Source organism: Columba livia, chromosome 26 (assembly GCF_036013475.1).
Source record: "Columba livia isolate bColLiv1 breed racing homer chromosome 26, bColLiv1.pat.W.v2, whole genome shotgun sequence".
Taxonomy (NCBI): Eukaryota; Metazoa; Chordata; class Aves; order Columbiformes; family Columbidae; genus Columba; species Columba livia.
In genome coordinates, this window is record NC_088627.1 from 5799681 (window position 1) to 5815740 (window position 16060).

General features: G+C 45.6%; 1 protein-coding gene across 3 annotated transcripts; it reads left to right on the plus strand.

The window, feature by feature from the left end:
• Positions 1 to 1178: 1178 nt before the first annotated feature.
• On the plus strand, positions 1179 to 11297 carry HTR1D (5-hydroxytryptamine receptor 1D). 3 transcript variants are annotated; one of them, XM_065041579.1, is made up of 4 exons: positions 1179 to 2065; positions 2776 to 4692; positions 7964 to 8004; positions 8867 to 11297. In XM_065041579.1, the coding sequence occupies exon 4, from the start codon at positions 9672 to 9674 to the stop codon at positions 10797 to 10799; it is 1128 nt and encodes a 375-aa protein (XP_064897651.1). In that variant the 5' UTR covers positions 1179 to 2065; positions 2776 to 4692; positions 7964 to 8004; positions 8867 to 9671; the 3' UTR covers positions 10800 to 11297. The 3 variants fall into 3 exon arrangements, with proteins under 3 accessions (XP_064897651.1, XP_064897650.1, XP_021137333.2); XM_065041578.1 differs by lacking the exon at positions 2776 to 4692; XM_021281658.2 differs by lacking the exon at positions 1179 to 2065 and having other exon boundaries at positions 2105 to 4692.
• Positions 11298 to 16060: the final 4763 nt, after the last annotated feature.

Genomic DNA, 16060 nt, shown 5'->3' on the forward strand with positions numbered 1-16060 from the left:
TTCCCAGGCAGCCCAAGGAAAACCACCAGACACTTCATTTCTCTTTGCTGCAAAGCCCTGCAAGATTCCCTCAAGTATCTCTTGCCCTGAGGGTGGAATTTATTCCTCAGATGGAAATATAAAAGAGCCGACCTCTTTTCCTTGCACGTTGTATCGCACCAAACACATTTCCACCCACGAAACAGCACCCACGTTGTTTGGAAGGAAAATAAGCCGAGGCATCTTCTCTAGACTTTCGAAGAAAAGCTATTGTAGCTACACTTGTCTCTAGGAAACTCTGGAGGCTCAAAAGATCCACCACGTGTCCTCTCCCAGGCTGGCACTGAACTGACGCTGCAGGGAGTTTTTTGATTTGTTTTTTATGAGGTTCGCACCACAGCGGTGCAGTTTGAAAAGCCCCCGTTTTCCTCTCATTCTGAAGCGAGGCTGCAGCTTCATGACTTCCACGGTACCAAACATCTTTGGGTTTAAAAACATGCACTAAGTCCTAAATTGCGATGGAGAACAGATGAAATGCTGCTGTTCCTGGAAGCAGCTGGGACAAAACCCTCTGAAAATTTAGAGGAGAGTGTGGCGTTTCTTCTGAGCCTGACCCCAGGGCAGCTGCGGCGGAGCAGAGCTCAGAGTCCCCAACCTTTGAGCACTAACGAGTTTCAGCTCAGCACACTGAGACAACGTGACCGAGGCGGCACAGCCTGGCGATCGGCAGTGCTCAAAAATCATGAGATTAGCTGCTTTTTGAAAATAATCCAATATGCAAATTAGCTGCCAGAAGGAAATGGAGACAGCTGGTTGGCAATGTCTAATTTAAATCTATTTAAGGCCAATGATGCTGCAAAAGGCTGTGACTTGAGCATTGCTCTTTAAAGACCTTGGTTCTATTTGAATTGCTTTTGTATAAATGTAGCATGAACAAAGTTACTGCATCTTCATAAAAACAGATTTTATTTCTCGTTAGCGACTAAGAGCAATTATAAAGCAATAACATGATCTCTCAAAGGAGTTGGAATTAACATGCTGCATCTCTGAGGTTTGGATGCAGGAGCTCAGCCCACACAGGTGTCCCTGCAGCAGCCTGGCTGAGCCCACCCAGCAAAGTTCTCAACCCACAACTGCTCCATGGCCATCACTGGTGCCTCTGTTGCCTTCCAGGGCATCACTGTAGATCAGAGAGGTTCTCCTGCCCCTCTGCTCTGCCCTGGGGAGACCACACCTGGAATATTATGTCCAGTTGTGGCCCCTCAGTTCCAGCAGGACAGGGAACTGCTGGAGAGAGTCCAGCGCAGCCACCAAGATGCTGAAGGGAGTGGAGCATCTCCCGTGTGAGGAAAGGCTGAGGGAGCTGGGGCTCTGGAGCTGGACAAGAGGAGACTGAGGGGTGACTCATTCATGTTTACAGGTATCTAAAGGGGGAGTGTCAGGAGGATGGAGCCAGGCTCTTCTGGGTGACAACCAGTGACAGGACAAGGGGCAATGGGTGCAAACTGGAACACAGGAGGTTCCACTTAAGTATGAGAAGAAACTTGTTGGGGGTGAGGGTGGCAGAGCCTGGCCCAGGCTGCCCAGGGGGTTGTGGAGTCTCCTTCTGTGCAGACATTCCAACCCGCCTGGACACCTTCCTGTGTAACCTCATCTGGGTGTTCCCGCTCCATGGGGGGATTGCACTGGGTGAGCTTTCCAGGGCCCTTCAACCCCTGACATTCTGGGATGCTGTGATTTATCTTCCAGTCACCGGCAACAACGCGAGGGTCTACGATATGCCAGGGGGGATAAGGGGACAAGAGCCAGGCTGGAGCAGTGAGGTCCGATGTGGTCCAAACCCCATTCCCGAGCAGCGCACCCCGCGCCCACCCCGCAGCGGGTCTGCCCTCACGGGGGCGTGGGCGCGTCCCGGGGGCCGGGGCGGGTGTCCCATCCCGCCGAGCAGCCCCGGCCCCGGCTGGGCGGGAGCGGAGCGGAGCGGGACGCGCGGCGGCGGCGCAGCAGAGCCCGGCCCGGGGGCCGCCGGTATTTAGGGCGGGCGCTGGCGGAGCGGGGAGAGCGGGCGGGACGGCGGGGACGGCAGGTGAGCGCGGGGCGGCGGGGGCGATGCCGGGGAGATGGCGACGGGGCGGGATCCAGTCCCCGCTCGGCCCGGCCGGAGGGTGCCCGCGGGCCCTGGTCCAAGTTGGTTCCGGCGGCCCCGGCGGAGGGGAAAGGGGAAGAAAAAGGGAAGGAGCGCAAGAAAGGGAAGGGGCGCCCGGGGCTTCCCCGCCGGCGCCGCGACCCCCGCGGCCGGGCCGTGCTCGGCGGCTCCAGGGACGAAGTGGCCGCCGCCCCCGGGACCCGCCACGGGAAGTCGGGGAGGGAGCCGGGGGGCAGGGGATGGAGGCCGGGGCTGCGGCGGCGTCGCCCCGGCTCGGTGGGTGGCGGCTGATGGGGAGAGTGGAGCTCTGTGGTCGGTGTTGCCCTCCCGAGCACCGGGGGGCGGCGGTTCCAGCGTTTGTCGTGCAAGTTTGACTGGAAGGGAGGTGAAGCTTTGGTCTCACAGGCGATTTCGAGGTTTAGATGGATATTGCAGGTCTCTTCCCCCAGGTGCAGGGTGATGTTGGGTGAACGGACTGCTTTAAAAGTGTAAATTGATGTGGAATTCTCTTTGGGTGAGTGAGGCTCTGAGATTTGTCCAGTTACATTTGTCCCTGCGTTATCCCACACCATTTGTATCCCACGAGTGGCCCAGCTGCCTGGCTTCTTCCCCAGTCCTGCTTCAGGTAACCAAATGTCACCTCCATTTAGGTGCTAGTGCAAAGCAAGGAGTTCACCTCTGATCTTGTCCTCCTGGAGTCCTCACCCTTCCATGCTGATGTACCTGCTCGTATTCGAGCCAGGAGCTTCGGGGCAAAGCCCGCTGTTTCCTCACTTGTAGCCACCGTGTTGCATGTCACAGCAAATTATGAATGTGAACCACTTTTGGGATGAACTTTGGTACCACAGCAAAGAGCAGGAGCCAGCCAAGGCCAATGATGGGCAGCATTGCCCTGCAGTCGTGAGATGGTCCTGATTTTTCCAGGATGCTGCGAGCAGCACTGCGTGAGACCTGAAGAAGGACTTCAAGGAGAACAGCGTTTCCCCAGCAAGACAGTCCCTTCCCAGTTGTGCGCCTGGTGTAAACCCTGAGCAAGGAACTTCCTTTGCAAAACTACGTGCACAACTGCCCTCGGAATGGTGGGGGTGACTTCGCCAGAACTGTAACTTACTCATTGCAGGAACTGTTGTCGATGGAGTGCTAAATGGATCGTTTCAGGAAGTGATGGTTGATCTGTGAGGTTCCTCAAGACAAATTTGCTATTGTTTTTCGTGTTCTCCCCAAAGTTAAGATGGCGACATAACAAAGGGTTTAGGCTGCACATCACGCACGCTTCTCAGATATGAAAATGAACAAATATCAAACACATTGTCAATCTGTTGTTTTTCATGTTGCCTGTAACATTTTCTGGTTTTGCCTTTTGACCCCAGATCCTGATGGTCTCAGGGCAGCGTCCTCATCAGCCATCACTCAGCTATTTTTCCTGAAATCACAGATTGTCCTCTTTTGTTTGCAGCTGATGGTCACTCCCTGTATCACAGAGAGAAATTGAGCAAGTGTGAGTAAATGGCAGAGAATAAGACAATAAAAAAAAAATCAAACTTTCTCTGTGATGTGAACAATGCTGGTTCCCAGCTTTCTTCGAAATCTGGGAATTATATTTCTTGAAGTAAGACTGAGATGTTCCTTCTGTCTGTCCTGCCAGCTCCCATTACTGACCCTGTATGAGCACAGAGAGAGAATTGTGGCTCTGAAAAGGTGGAGTCTGGGGGCTCTGGCGCCCCAGGGACACCCAGTGACAGTTGTTATTCTGTGTCATTGCTCACCGCTCTGTGCTCAAAGGCAATCAAAATTACCGTCATTGTTCTGCCCACCTGGAGCACCACAACGCTGAGTTCTGAGCCTGTTCCAGATCTGAACCGGGATGTTGTGCAAAGCTTGAGCTGTCTTAGGTTTTTGTGAGTTTTGAATTGTCTGAGTTTACACTGTATTGCGTTGAAAAAAAAAAAATCTGAAGTTTTGCATGATTTTATACGGTCTAATCCGTTTTGCTTCCTTAGTGCTGAGCTGGTTATTGGAAATCACATTCCAGAGAGATTGTTTGACCTGTTGTTAACCACTTTCTGTGATGGAGATGTCAATGTCCCCAAGACTTTCTCAACCCTTACTGTCTGCAAGGTTTTCCTAAGGGCTCAGTCTTGCCGCAGTTAAATCCTTCTCCTTTCGGTGATATTAGTCATGGGGAACAGACAATTCCTTCCTGTTCTACAGCAGATAAAGACTGTTGAACGTCTCTGTCAGCTGTGTCCTTTCTAGCTCAGACATCTCTGTTCATTGAGTTTACTCCCATATATTCACTTTTCTGTCCTACACTATGCAGGGCTTTTACTGAGCTAGTTACTCCCCATCACACAATCAGGCAGCCACTGGTTTCTATATTATTTAAATACCTTGATTTTGTTCTTAAGATCGAGTTTAATTGTCTTAATCCTGTTCCCTAGTATGCTGGAACCCTTCCAGTGTCATTTTACCGCATGAAGCACCACATCCGCTTCATCACCCAAATGTACCAACCGCGGGGCCTCCTTGTTCCCATCACGGTAGAATTGCTGCGTTTCATTCTGCAGGTGTGTAGTTTAAATCCCTGTGTGCATTTTTAAGGTTTGACTGTTTATTTAATGCAAGTATTAGCGCATCAGCTAACGCTCTACCAATCCCTGTCCAGGCAAAGCTGTAGGCAACTTTGGGGAAAAAAGTTAATTCTTCTTGACTTCTGGACTGGACAAAAGGAATGAGACCTGCAAGAATACAAAGAAATAGAAGGTTGGCAAAGGGCAGAGAAGGTGTTAAACACTGCCAATATTTGCTTGCCAGCTATATAGTTGCTTATTTAAAATGGAAAATGTTCTGTATGCAATTTATCATATAGAGTACTGTTTTCTATATTGGAGAAACAAAATAGGCATAGCTGATTGAATTTGAAATAGTCACAATAAACTCAGCGTTAGGGATTTAGTTGTGCTGCATGAACATATGCAGTGTCATGTCTGCTTCTCTAGAAACAGGAACTCTTCTGTTCTAGCTCCTGCTGTGTTATGTCCAACACAATGCAGTGTTATTGATCAGCGGTTAATCTATACTTAAAGTATTTGAGGTTTGTAATTTCCCTTTATTGGCTGGACACCAGCACAACTGAATTGAGCAATGCTGATGAAGACATCCCAGAGCAAAGAAAGGTCAGGAGGGTGCAAAGCAGCTATGACTGGAGTATCAGAGCTCCATGTCTTGAAATCCACTCCAGGATTAAAAAGCTGTTTGGTGTTGATGTGAAATACACCCGAGATCTCAAAAAACATCTTAAATAATCAGAATAACCAGCACAGCCAGTAACATAGTAGCTTTGTTACACCCTATACACAGGAGAAATTCAGGTGCAAACTCATGTTCTTGTTGATTCAGCTCAGTCTGAAGAATTTTGACTCATTTACCTGCAAAAATCAGGAACCAGGATCTGGTATAGTGCTGTGGTTTGGATTTAAGATGACAATAGTGTTGATAACACACTGATGCTTCAATTGTTGCTGAGTAATCAAGGACTTTTCAGCTTCTCACGCTGTTCCAAGTGTCCAAGATGCTGGGATGGGAAGCAGTGAAATGAACTCCTCGCTTTGCTTTGCTTGCACAGTTTCTGCTTTACCTGTTAAACTGCCTTTATCTCAACCTGTGAGTTTTCTCACTTTTAACCTTCCAATTCCTTTCTCCAGCCCACTGGGAGCGAGTGAGTGGGCGGCTGCGTGGGGCTTAGTTGCAGCTTGGGTTAAACCATGGCAGTTGCTCTGCCATGCACAGAATAAAGCAGCGAAGGAAGGTCTTGCTGTGTGGCCTTTCCGTGGCCTTCAGGGTCGCCACTTCTTCCAGGTTCTCTTGGCTTCTCCCAAAAACCGTGACGTCCTTGCAGCTCTTAGGTGGAAAACAAATGAGCAATTGCAGTTGTGCTCACCCCTCTCTCCCAGGGACGTGGCAGCTCGTCTCAGGGCAACAGGGACACTTCTGTATATATATTTTATTTTCTGTCAGGTTTATTCTGTCTTAGTTATAACTTTTGCAAAATGTTATTATTTCAGGCAGTTTAATCCAAAGCTAGGCAACTATGGTTACTTTTGCCACATATCCAGTCCTTTATACTGATGTTTGCAAATCTATTCACATTACATTTCACAGATTTTACCAATTTTACCATTTTCACTTTTCCACAGACACTGTCATTTCTGCGGATCTCAGTTTTCTGTGCAATACACTGTTTTTCTCCCAGAAACTGCATCCTGACTTGATTTTGATCTCTGGACTGGCAGGTTCCTATAGCTTCTTCTAAATGTATTTCATGCTGTCTCGTCTCCAAGTTGGACTCCACAGATCCTCTTACGCTGCAAGTGTCTGAAATATGCAAGAACTTATTAAAAACCTCCGGTTCAGAGTGCCACCTGCTGTTTGTCAGCAGCTTCATTACTGGTCAAGGTTTCAGCATGACAGAATATGTCTGTTTTATTTAGGTAGGATAGCGGATTCCACATTTAAATGAAAAAATAGAATCCATTGCAAAAAGGATGGAAAAGCAACTGGAGTTTCAGTAAACAGAAATTTAGCTCTACCTATATGTACGACCTTGTACTTGACTTAATTTAACGACTGCTTGAGATTTTTATTATTGTTATTTTTAGTCAGTGTGTATAGGTTAAGCAAATGACTTTTTCTCTCAGCAGGAAAGTAATTTACCTCTGTTTGCGACTTTTTCTTGAGTAAAAGGTAACTTAGCTGAAATATTAAATTATTGGGAAGATATTTATTTTAGCTAGATGGTAATTAAAATTAATTACATCCTAATATACTCACTCTAACTGGAGTCCTGATACTACTTATTTATTATATGCTGCTTACAAGGGAAGGATTATTTTGACTAATTATACTGCATATGTCTATAGACCCTCATGGTAATTTAGCACATGTGGAATATATTTTCATGTCAGCACAAGTGAATACCCACGATAAAGCCCTAAGTAGGGAACAAAAATTCTGTCAAGCCCATTTGCTCTCACAATCTGTTTTAATCTGAAACCAATGAATAATATTGACTGGCTGCCTTGCACCATTATTGATACATCTCTGGTAGATGCTGCCTTGCCAGTCGTATTTCTGTACGTATTTCTTGGTGGAAGACTCACAATCAAAAGACTTCTTCTGTATCCACGAGTTCCATGATTTATTTAATTTAAGAATCTATGCTACTTGAAGTTTTGAGGACCCCGGTATAAATCCTACAAGATGTGTCTGTTGCAGGGTTTGGAAACTTGACCTGGAGTTACTCTTGAAAATTACTTTCAGTCATGATAGCCATATTTGTGGGGCAGAAACATCTAATGCACTCTTTCTGTGTATATGATCCATGCCTGACTTGGAGCATTTGTATTAAAAAATGGGTCTTTTCCCTTGGTAATCTCATCACGGGAAAACATCATTTATTTATAAAACTCAATTCAGTAACTCAGTATCTGCTGAAGCGCTGTTTGGTTTCTGTAGGACTTTCTCCTGGTGGTGATAGAGTTGTAGAAGTTGATGTATCACTGTATACAATCTACAGGCTGTCCCCTTTACTGGTATGTTGAAAATTAATAATTCATTTGAACTCTAGGCTAATTCGTTTGGCTGAAAGTAACCGTGTGAGTGGTGATGTGCACTTCATTTTATTTCACATCGCTGGATTTGTTCTGACGCTGAACAATACTTGCAATACATGTGGAAGACTCAACGTTACTTTTCTCAGTAACCAAAACCAAGATTGGGGTTGGCTTTAGTTTTTAAGTCACACAGTCTTTAATAACCAGTCTGGTGTTTTTCTTTTAGATTTTTCTCCTGCGTGGGATGTGTGACCGGCCGGTGTTCAGGTAAGTTGTGCCTCACAAATCTGTTGAAATTAAGCAAAGCTGGTGAGTATACAGATTGGGTGGAGTCCAACTGATATAACTACTTGGACTCTCAAGAGACATTTTTGCCAGAGATTCTTAAAGAATGTAAATAAAGAAGCTCAGGCTACCCAACATATTAAATGATCTGGAAAGTACAGGAATAGTGGAGTGATGACATCTGCTGATGAAAGAAAGGTCTTCAAGGTAATAAAGACAAGGACTAACTGTACAGAGTTGCAAAGAACCGCAGTTTAAAAGTGGGAGAAGGAATACAATACAGATAGATATAAAAAGTGAGCAAGCAGGAAAAAATGCTGGTGTTACCACCCGTGGCTTTGGAATGATATTAATTGGGACTGTTCTGTGGAAATGTCAGATCAGTGCCACGTAATGATTAAAAAAGCAAAGTAAACCTCAGGAATTATTAGGAAAGAAATTGAGAACAGAAGACCCCTTTATGCTGCAGTATAAATCTGTGGTGTATCCGCATCTTCAACACTGTGTGTGTTTTTCTGGTCTTTCTGTCTCACAAAGAACGTATCAGAGCTGGGGACGCTTCAGAAAAAGGCAACAGGGTTGAGCTGAGCGCATGGGCCGTTGTTGGAGACGGGTGACTTTGGACACTATGGCCACGTTCAAAAATTCTGAAGAGTTGAACCGCTATTCAGTGTCACAAACATGGTCATCTTAGGATGTTCTCTTCGGGTTCATGAAGGTTTCAGGTTACACTAATTGAATCTAAAGAAAAGTATGGGAAGCCTGTAGATTGTATGCAGTGTATACATCAACTTCTACAACTCATATCACCACTCTAACTAAGACACTTGCTTTCTTTTTCCAGATCCCCTTAACCCATCTATCCTTCCTCTTTTGAGGGAACCACCACCCCACAAGTTACTACAATCGTTCACCATGAGCATGATCAAGAACATCCCATGCTTCAGTGCCAATGCTTTGAATTCTGGTACCAACCACTGACTTCAGCATTCAAAGACTGAATGTTGAAGAGAAAACTCAAATGGTCCAGAGGAACAAATGAAAACAGAGCTCTGTGCTTTTCAGAAAGAGGCCTTGATTTACAAATCTGGGAGAAATTGTGTTTACAGGAGGAATCCAGACAGTATTGGTTTATATCTTGGGTGCTAATAAAGTGTCCCTTATAAAAAATGTGACATTCAGCTATTAGAGAAGAAGGGAAAATAGCTTTGTGCCAAGCACAGCAGCATCAATTACATGGTGGAGGTTTCTTTTTCGGCCTCTTGCGCTGCAGTATTGATTTATGTAGCTTTGCAGAAGGTTAGTTCAGAAAGGAGGTGTGAATAAAAGATAATAAAGAATGATTTAGTTGTCTGCAAGATGAAAATGAAAACCACCTAAATTCCCGTCACTTACAGTACTGCTCATGGTGCCACCCAGCAGAATCACGTCTGGTTGATCATGTTGACATTTTGCTTTAACAATGATGTCACTGATGTGATGGAAAATCTAGCTTAGGAGAGCACCTCATCTACTGTGTCAGCTGGAGTTTTCAACAAGTTAATATTTCTTCAGTGTCGGACTCTGATATGAAAAGTCCTATTTTAGCGAAAAAGTAAGCGTCTTTCTTCATCATCCCTGGGAAGTGAAAAGTGAGAGCAGAGCACAGGATGACTCAGTATAACCGCTCAGCAGAGCTCGCTCTCCAGAGCTCAGAAAATAAGTCATTAAATTTCACCGAAGCTTTGGATGAAAGGACGCTATTAGGGCTGAAGATTTCACTGTCAGTCCTCCTGTCTGTTATAACTTTGGCAACAATCCTTGCAAATGTTTTCGTTGTTATTACCATTTTTCTCACTAGAAAGCTCCACACACCTGCAAATTACCTCATCGGCTCCTTGGCCGTGACCGATCTTCTAGTGTCCGTCCTCGTGATGCCCATCAGCATCGCTTACACTGTCACCCACACATGGGCCTTCGGCCAGGTGTTGTGTGACATCTGGTTGTCGTCAGACATCACGTGCTGCACGGCCTCGATCCTGCACCTCTGCGTCATCGCGCTGGACCGATACTGGGCCATCACGGATGCTCTGGAATATGCCAAGCGCCGAACAGCTGGCCGCGCGGCGCTCATGATCGCTGTGGTCTGGATGATCTCTGTTAGCATTTCCGTGCCACCGTTTTTCTGGAGGCAGGTGAAGGCTCATGAAGAAATCGCAAAGTGCGCCGTGAACACGGATCAAATTTCCTACACGATTTATTCCACTTGTGGAGCTTTCTACATCCCCAGCGTGCTCCTCTTAATATTATATGGTAGAATTTATGTAGCAGCGCGATCCAGGATTCTGAAGCCACCCTCGCTATATGGGAAACGATTTACTACCGCTCACCTGATTACCGGCTCTGCCGGCTCTTCCCTCTGCTCAATTAACGCCAGCCTGCACGAAGGGCATTCCCATCCAGGTGGATCCCCAATATTTATCAATCATGTTCAGATAAAACTTGCAGATAGTGTCCTGGAAAGGAAGAGAATTTCTGCTGCAAGAGAAAGGAAAGCCACCAAAACTTTAGGTATTATTCTGGGCGCTTTCATTTTCTGCTGGCTGCCTTTTTTTGTCATGTCCCTGGTCCTACCCATCTGCCAAGACGCTTGTTGGTTTCATCCCATCCTGTTGGACTTCTTTACGTGGTTAGGTTACTTAAACTCATTGATTAATCCTGTCATTTATACAGCTTTTAATGAAGAATTTAAACAGGCTTTCCAAAAACTAATACATTTCAAGAAGGGTTTGCCTTGAGCTTCTCATTGCGTTACCAACCTTGTGCAAGGAAACTTTCTGTGCTTCTATTCCTGAGGTGCGGAGGGGAAATTGCCATCTCTGCCGCTACCCCGTGCTGTGCATGTAACCAGGAACCTCTTGCCGATATGCTACTTTCTGTCTGGAATTCTGTATTGCTGCATATTTGCAGGACATCGGTATTTCTGCTGTATATTAATAACTTATGTAAGGCTGAGCAAGTTTCTGGAGAACAGGATCTGCATCTTCTATGGCACGTATCCTGTTCATTTGACATTGATAAAACCTGTAAGTCTTTCAGAAGTTGTGTGAAACTGACTATAAGCAGGGCATGGAAAACATAGCACGTCTGTAGATTTTGTGGATGTTTCACAAATGCTGCATTTGAAGCTATGCTTTTGGTGAACCGTAGAAAGAATATGAGTTATTTGAAGTAATTTTTACACATTTTATCATAGCTGGTGCAGAAACACTACAAAATAAATAGCATGAAAATTATCTAAAAGCACCTCGCTCTTATATTTCTGTTATTTACGCTTTTTTTCATGCACAACTGAAGGAGTAAAATGTGTTTAGTGCCAGTGTGGAATGGCTGGGGCCTCAAAATCGAGCCAGAAGGTTCATTCCTTGGTGGAAATAAATGAGGAGTGTGAGAGAATGAAAGAAAACTTTCTTAGTAATTAAGGTTATTGGGGTGGATGTGACATCACTGTCTGGAAGTCTTTAAGAAGGGGTCAAACACACATTTGTCAGCGATCGCAATGTCAGGACCCTCTTCTGGGGCTGTGGAGGTCCCTTCTAACCTGCACTCCTCCATCTCTGGGGTTATTTCCTTCATCTGGTTGCACTCGATGATCCAGAGTGTCTCTTCCAACTGAAATGATTCTGTGATTCTATGATTTAGCAGGTGGGAAGCTGACACATGGAGGTCTTGCTTGAAATCTCAGACAGGACAACACATCAAATGGTGCAGCCCAAATTTAATTCAAATTTTAGAGCCTCCAGGCATCTTACAGCAGAAACATCACGTCCGCGCTGCAGATGAGCTGTGTGTATTGCTTGGAAAGGGTTATCCCATTGTCCTTCTGACCACACTTCCACCTCTCAACCTGCCAAAATTCATCTCTGCCATTCACCGTGGCCATTCTAACATACTCCACCACAGCCCAGGTCGAGCAAGATCTCCTAGGTAACCGAGGACATTGCGTATTCCAGAACATGGACATTCCTCCTTAAGGAGATGGATAATCAGCCAATTCCTCCCCAGAGAACACAGTCTGTGTTATTTTAGAATAATCTTTTCCATCATGGGTCTTGGTGATACGGGTCCTCCTGGACACTAGTGACCCACATCAGCATTTCACTCAGCCATGGCTGGAAGAGCCAACGCTTAAAAAGACTTTATGCTCCTGAGTCCACGTGATTGGAGTTCTTTGCATCCTCTACCACCTATACAAGGATTCAGAGGAGACTTTCTGCAAGTGGATAAAGGACAAACCAAGTAAACGATAGCCAAGGTCACAGGCAGAACCCACAACGAAGGTCTAGGTTCCTCGGGGACTTGAATGAGAGAATCAAAGATAGTTTCTTCGTCTCTCCTCCAGCAGCCTTGGAGCAGCACATGCCAACATCTCACTGGACGTACTGATAGAAGTAATGGCAGCAAGTGTGTCAGATCTTGCTCAAGTCTGGGGACATACAGTACATAGAATCAGAGTAATTCAGGTGGTAAGGGACCTCTGGAGGTCACTGGTCCAAAACTGGGCCAATTGGGAGGTCGCTAGTCCAAAATTAGTCCAGGGCCAGTTGTGACATCAGACCACGTTACTCAAGGGTTTTTTCAGCCTTCCATGGATGAAGATGCACAACCACTCCGGGTAACCTGTTCCAGTGCTCGACTGTCCTAATGGCAAAAAAGATTTTCCTTGCAGTTTGAAGCTCTCTTTTTTTTTTCAATTTATGTCTCTAGTCTCTCAGTCTCCCAGCAATCACTTCCTCATAGGTCCTGGGACTGTCCACCCATCCAGACCACAACATCCCAGACTGGATGTTTCCCTGCTGTATCTTTACAGCTGGTTCTAAATGGTCAGTTGATTGAGATTCTTTCACTATTGCAAACAGTCCAGGAGAAGATGGCTCAAATGGATTAAAGACCAGTGGGCAAACGGAGGCTTGGGATGAGGAAACCACACTCTTAGGGAAGCCCTTAGAGAAAAAGGCTTCCTCTTCACATCATCCCCTTAGATTGAGGGATATTATCTCTGCTTCCATGCCGATGTTCTGGCCCTGCTCTTTGCAAAGGACACAGTGTCCCTCTATTTAGATGGGCATCTGGAACCTCTCTACCTGGGATCATGAGTTGCTTGACTTTCCCCAGTTCCTAGCTAGAAAATTTTGCCCTCTTTGTACATATACAAAGCTGGAAAGATGGAAAGAAGAGCAAGACCTTGCCATTACCGCCCACTAGTTAGAACACACCTAGAGAGCAGAAGACACAGGGGGAAGTCTGTTCTCTAATAAGTAATAGATGGGTATACACAACAGAATTACTTGAGCAGATGCAACTGTGAACTTCATCCTTCAGTATCTGGGGAGTGACTGTTTAAAAACAGGCTTCCCAGCAGAGTATTTTGGTCATTGACTTAGGGGGTTGGCATTTCCAGGAAAGATCTGGGTTGGCGTCAGTACCCAAAGCCAAGCAAAGTTCCCAGCTGAGAAACCTGGGACAGCCCCTACCTGTGCTCAGGGACCTGGTGGCCAAATATCTCCACAGAATTCCTCCTGATGGTTCACCTGCCTGATGTGCATCATCAAACACAGCTAATGGTCCTGCAAGGGCCTTTGAGAGGCCAACTAGCCCATCCCCATTGCTCTGTCTGGTTCAGCTATGCGTTTGTCCTTTTCCTGTCTTGTCTACTCTTGATTTCCAGTGACGAACAGAATGGCAAAATATCACAGCACATGAGGATGATCTACTACTATTCTTTGGGCTTTTATAAGACTGTTTAATTCAAAAGCAAACAAACTAGGCCCTTTCTTTGATTAGATTATAGGGTAATTTTAAAAAAGTCATGTGGTCTAATGACACCATTCTTAATGCTGATAAACATTTGATCTAGTGCTTCAGGAACTCATATAGGAAAAAAAAGTGATATGGAACTGGAAAACACTAGCTAAGGATTATAAATGAAAGATAAATAGGCTCTGAGTTGAAAGAAGGTGGCTATCATGTCACAGAGATCAATGTCCGTATTTACCATGTCATTAGTGCTGTGTTGACCGCAGTCAGGAGTACACAAACGCATTTCATGGAACGTACACGCAATTAAATTTCAGTGCGTGTTATTCCTACAACTGGGGAAGAGGATGAGTGTCAGCAATGAGGAGTCAACACGACTCAAGGTGAGCAAGATAATGAAAGTGGAAGCTGGTCAGTCCTCCCAGGACAAGCTTGAGTCTTGCAACGCGAAGGGAGGATGGTCATGGAAAGTGTGCGGATTGACGTGACACTGCCATGCTCACCAATACAAAATCCCTGAAGGATGTAACCTGTTGACTATGGAGTTCATTTTGTTGATATGACACCTTCAGCCCAACAGCCCAGCCAGTTCTTCATTCACCTCACACTCCCGTTATCCAGTCCAAATCTCACCAACTTGCCTACAAGTGTAGACTGTGGGAGAGACCACGTCAGAGGCCTTGATCAATCAATACAACACCCAGTGCCTTCCTGTTGTCAACGCAGGCTGTTGTCTCATTGTAGGAAGTCATCAGGTTGGTCAGGTGCAACTGGCTCTCAGTAAATCCTTGCTGTCTGCTTCCAGTCACTTTCTTGCCCTTCATGTGCTCCGGGAGCTTTTAGAAACTAATTCAGTAAATATCAGGATCTTATCATGACTATAAGTTATATATAGATATATATAAATACCTAAAGCCTGATTATCTGGAATCAGATAATAACAGGAGAATCTCCACTTCCAAAAAAAAAAATCCAGTCTTCCTTTGCAAAGAAAAGCAAGAAAATTTGATTTCATGGATACCACCGGCTCAGAAAACAGTGGGCTGATTCAGCTCACTAATCTGGCAGAAAAGTGTCCACTCTGTGTTAATTTTCTGCCAGTTTAATGAACTGAAGAAATGCCAAAACTGGTGCAACAGGAGCAGCACAGACTCACAAGCAGGGAGGGAAGCAGAACCGCATGTATCATCAGCTGCAAGCTGTTAGATCAACTTGGACACCTCATTTAAATTCACCATAGAAACAGCGCAAGTACAGAATAGCAAGAATATCTGAAGAGTCAGTTCAGGGACTTCATGAACTGGAAGATGACTCAGGTAGACATTTTTAATAGCCACTCAGGAATCTGTTCTCTGTGAGCTTGTCTAATCCCTTTTCAATCTCATGCCTCCGGTGTTCACGGCATCCTGCAGCCACCCGCTTCTCACGTTATCAAGCTGTGCGTAAACCGCACGAGCTACTTTTGTTTGTTTAAAGCTACTACACCCATATGGGTCCTCTGCTGCCGGACATGCTGACAGCTCCTATTGCTTCCCCGTATTATTCACGACTTTATGGGTGTTTGTCATTCCCCCTCACCCCATCATCTCTGCTCACATCTGCCCATATTACTTACACCCTGCATCTTGGAACTAAATAACTTTTTCTGTCAAGTACCATAAGAAAAGGACCCTGCTGCTCCACAGTGATAGTTTCCCAGGTAAGAAAGGGATGGCTGCTTCCCTCCCAGCTTTAACCCATCTGTTGCATTAAAAGGGTCACTTTGGCAGAAATTAAACACCCTTGCGTTCCAGCTTGTCCTCAGGTATTTCTGGGGGCTGGGGAGAGCTGAGCTCAGCTTCTGAGTGACGTCCAAGTTGGATCGTCTCTATTTGGCTGCACCCATCCATATCCAGGAGGGCACTTTCAGCTGTTTTCACTGTGGAAACTCATCAGGACAATGGCAAGAACATTATGGCTGAGGAAGGGTATAAAAATACGGCCAACATATAACACCACTTTCCCAACATCTCTTCAGGTTCTTCTTCACTCAGACGAGATATCACAGTGATGTCCTGGCAGTCCCAAACACTTAAGAACCTTGGGTGCCAACATCATGCTGCAGCAATGATTTTCACCATAAACCCTCTACAAAAAAGAACCCGAGTACAGCCCCTGTTGTCTCCCAACACAGCAAATCCAAGAAGCACACAGAAGCACCCCAGGATCTAACGTGCACAGCTCCTGGCAGGCATGGAGCACA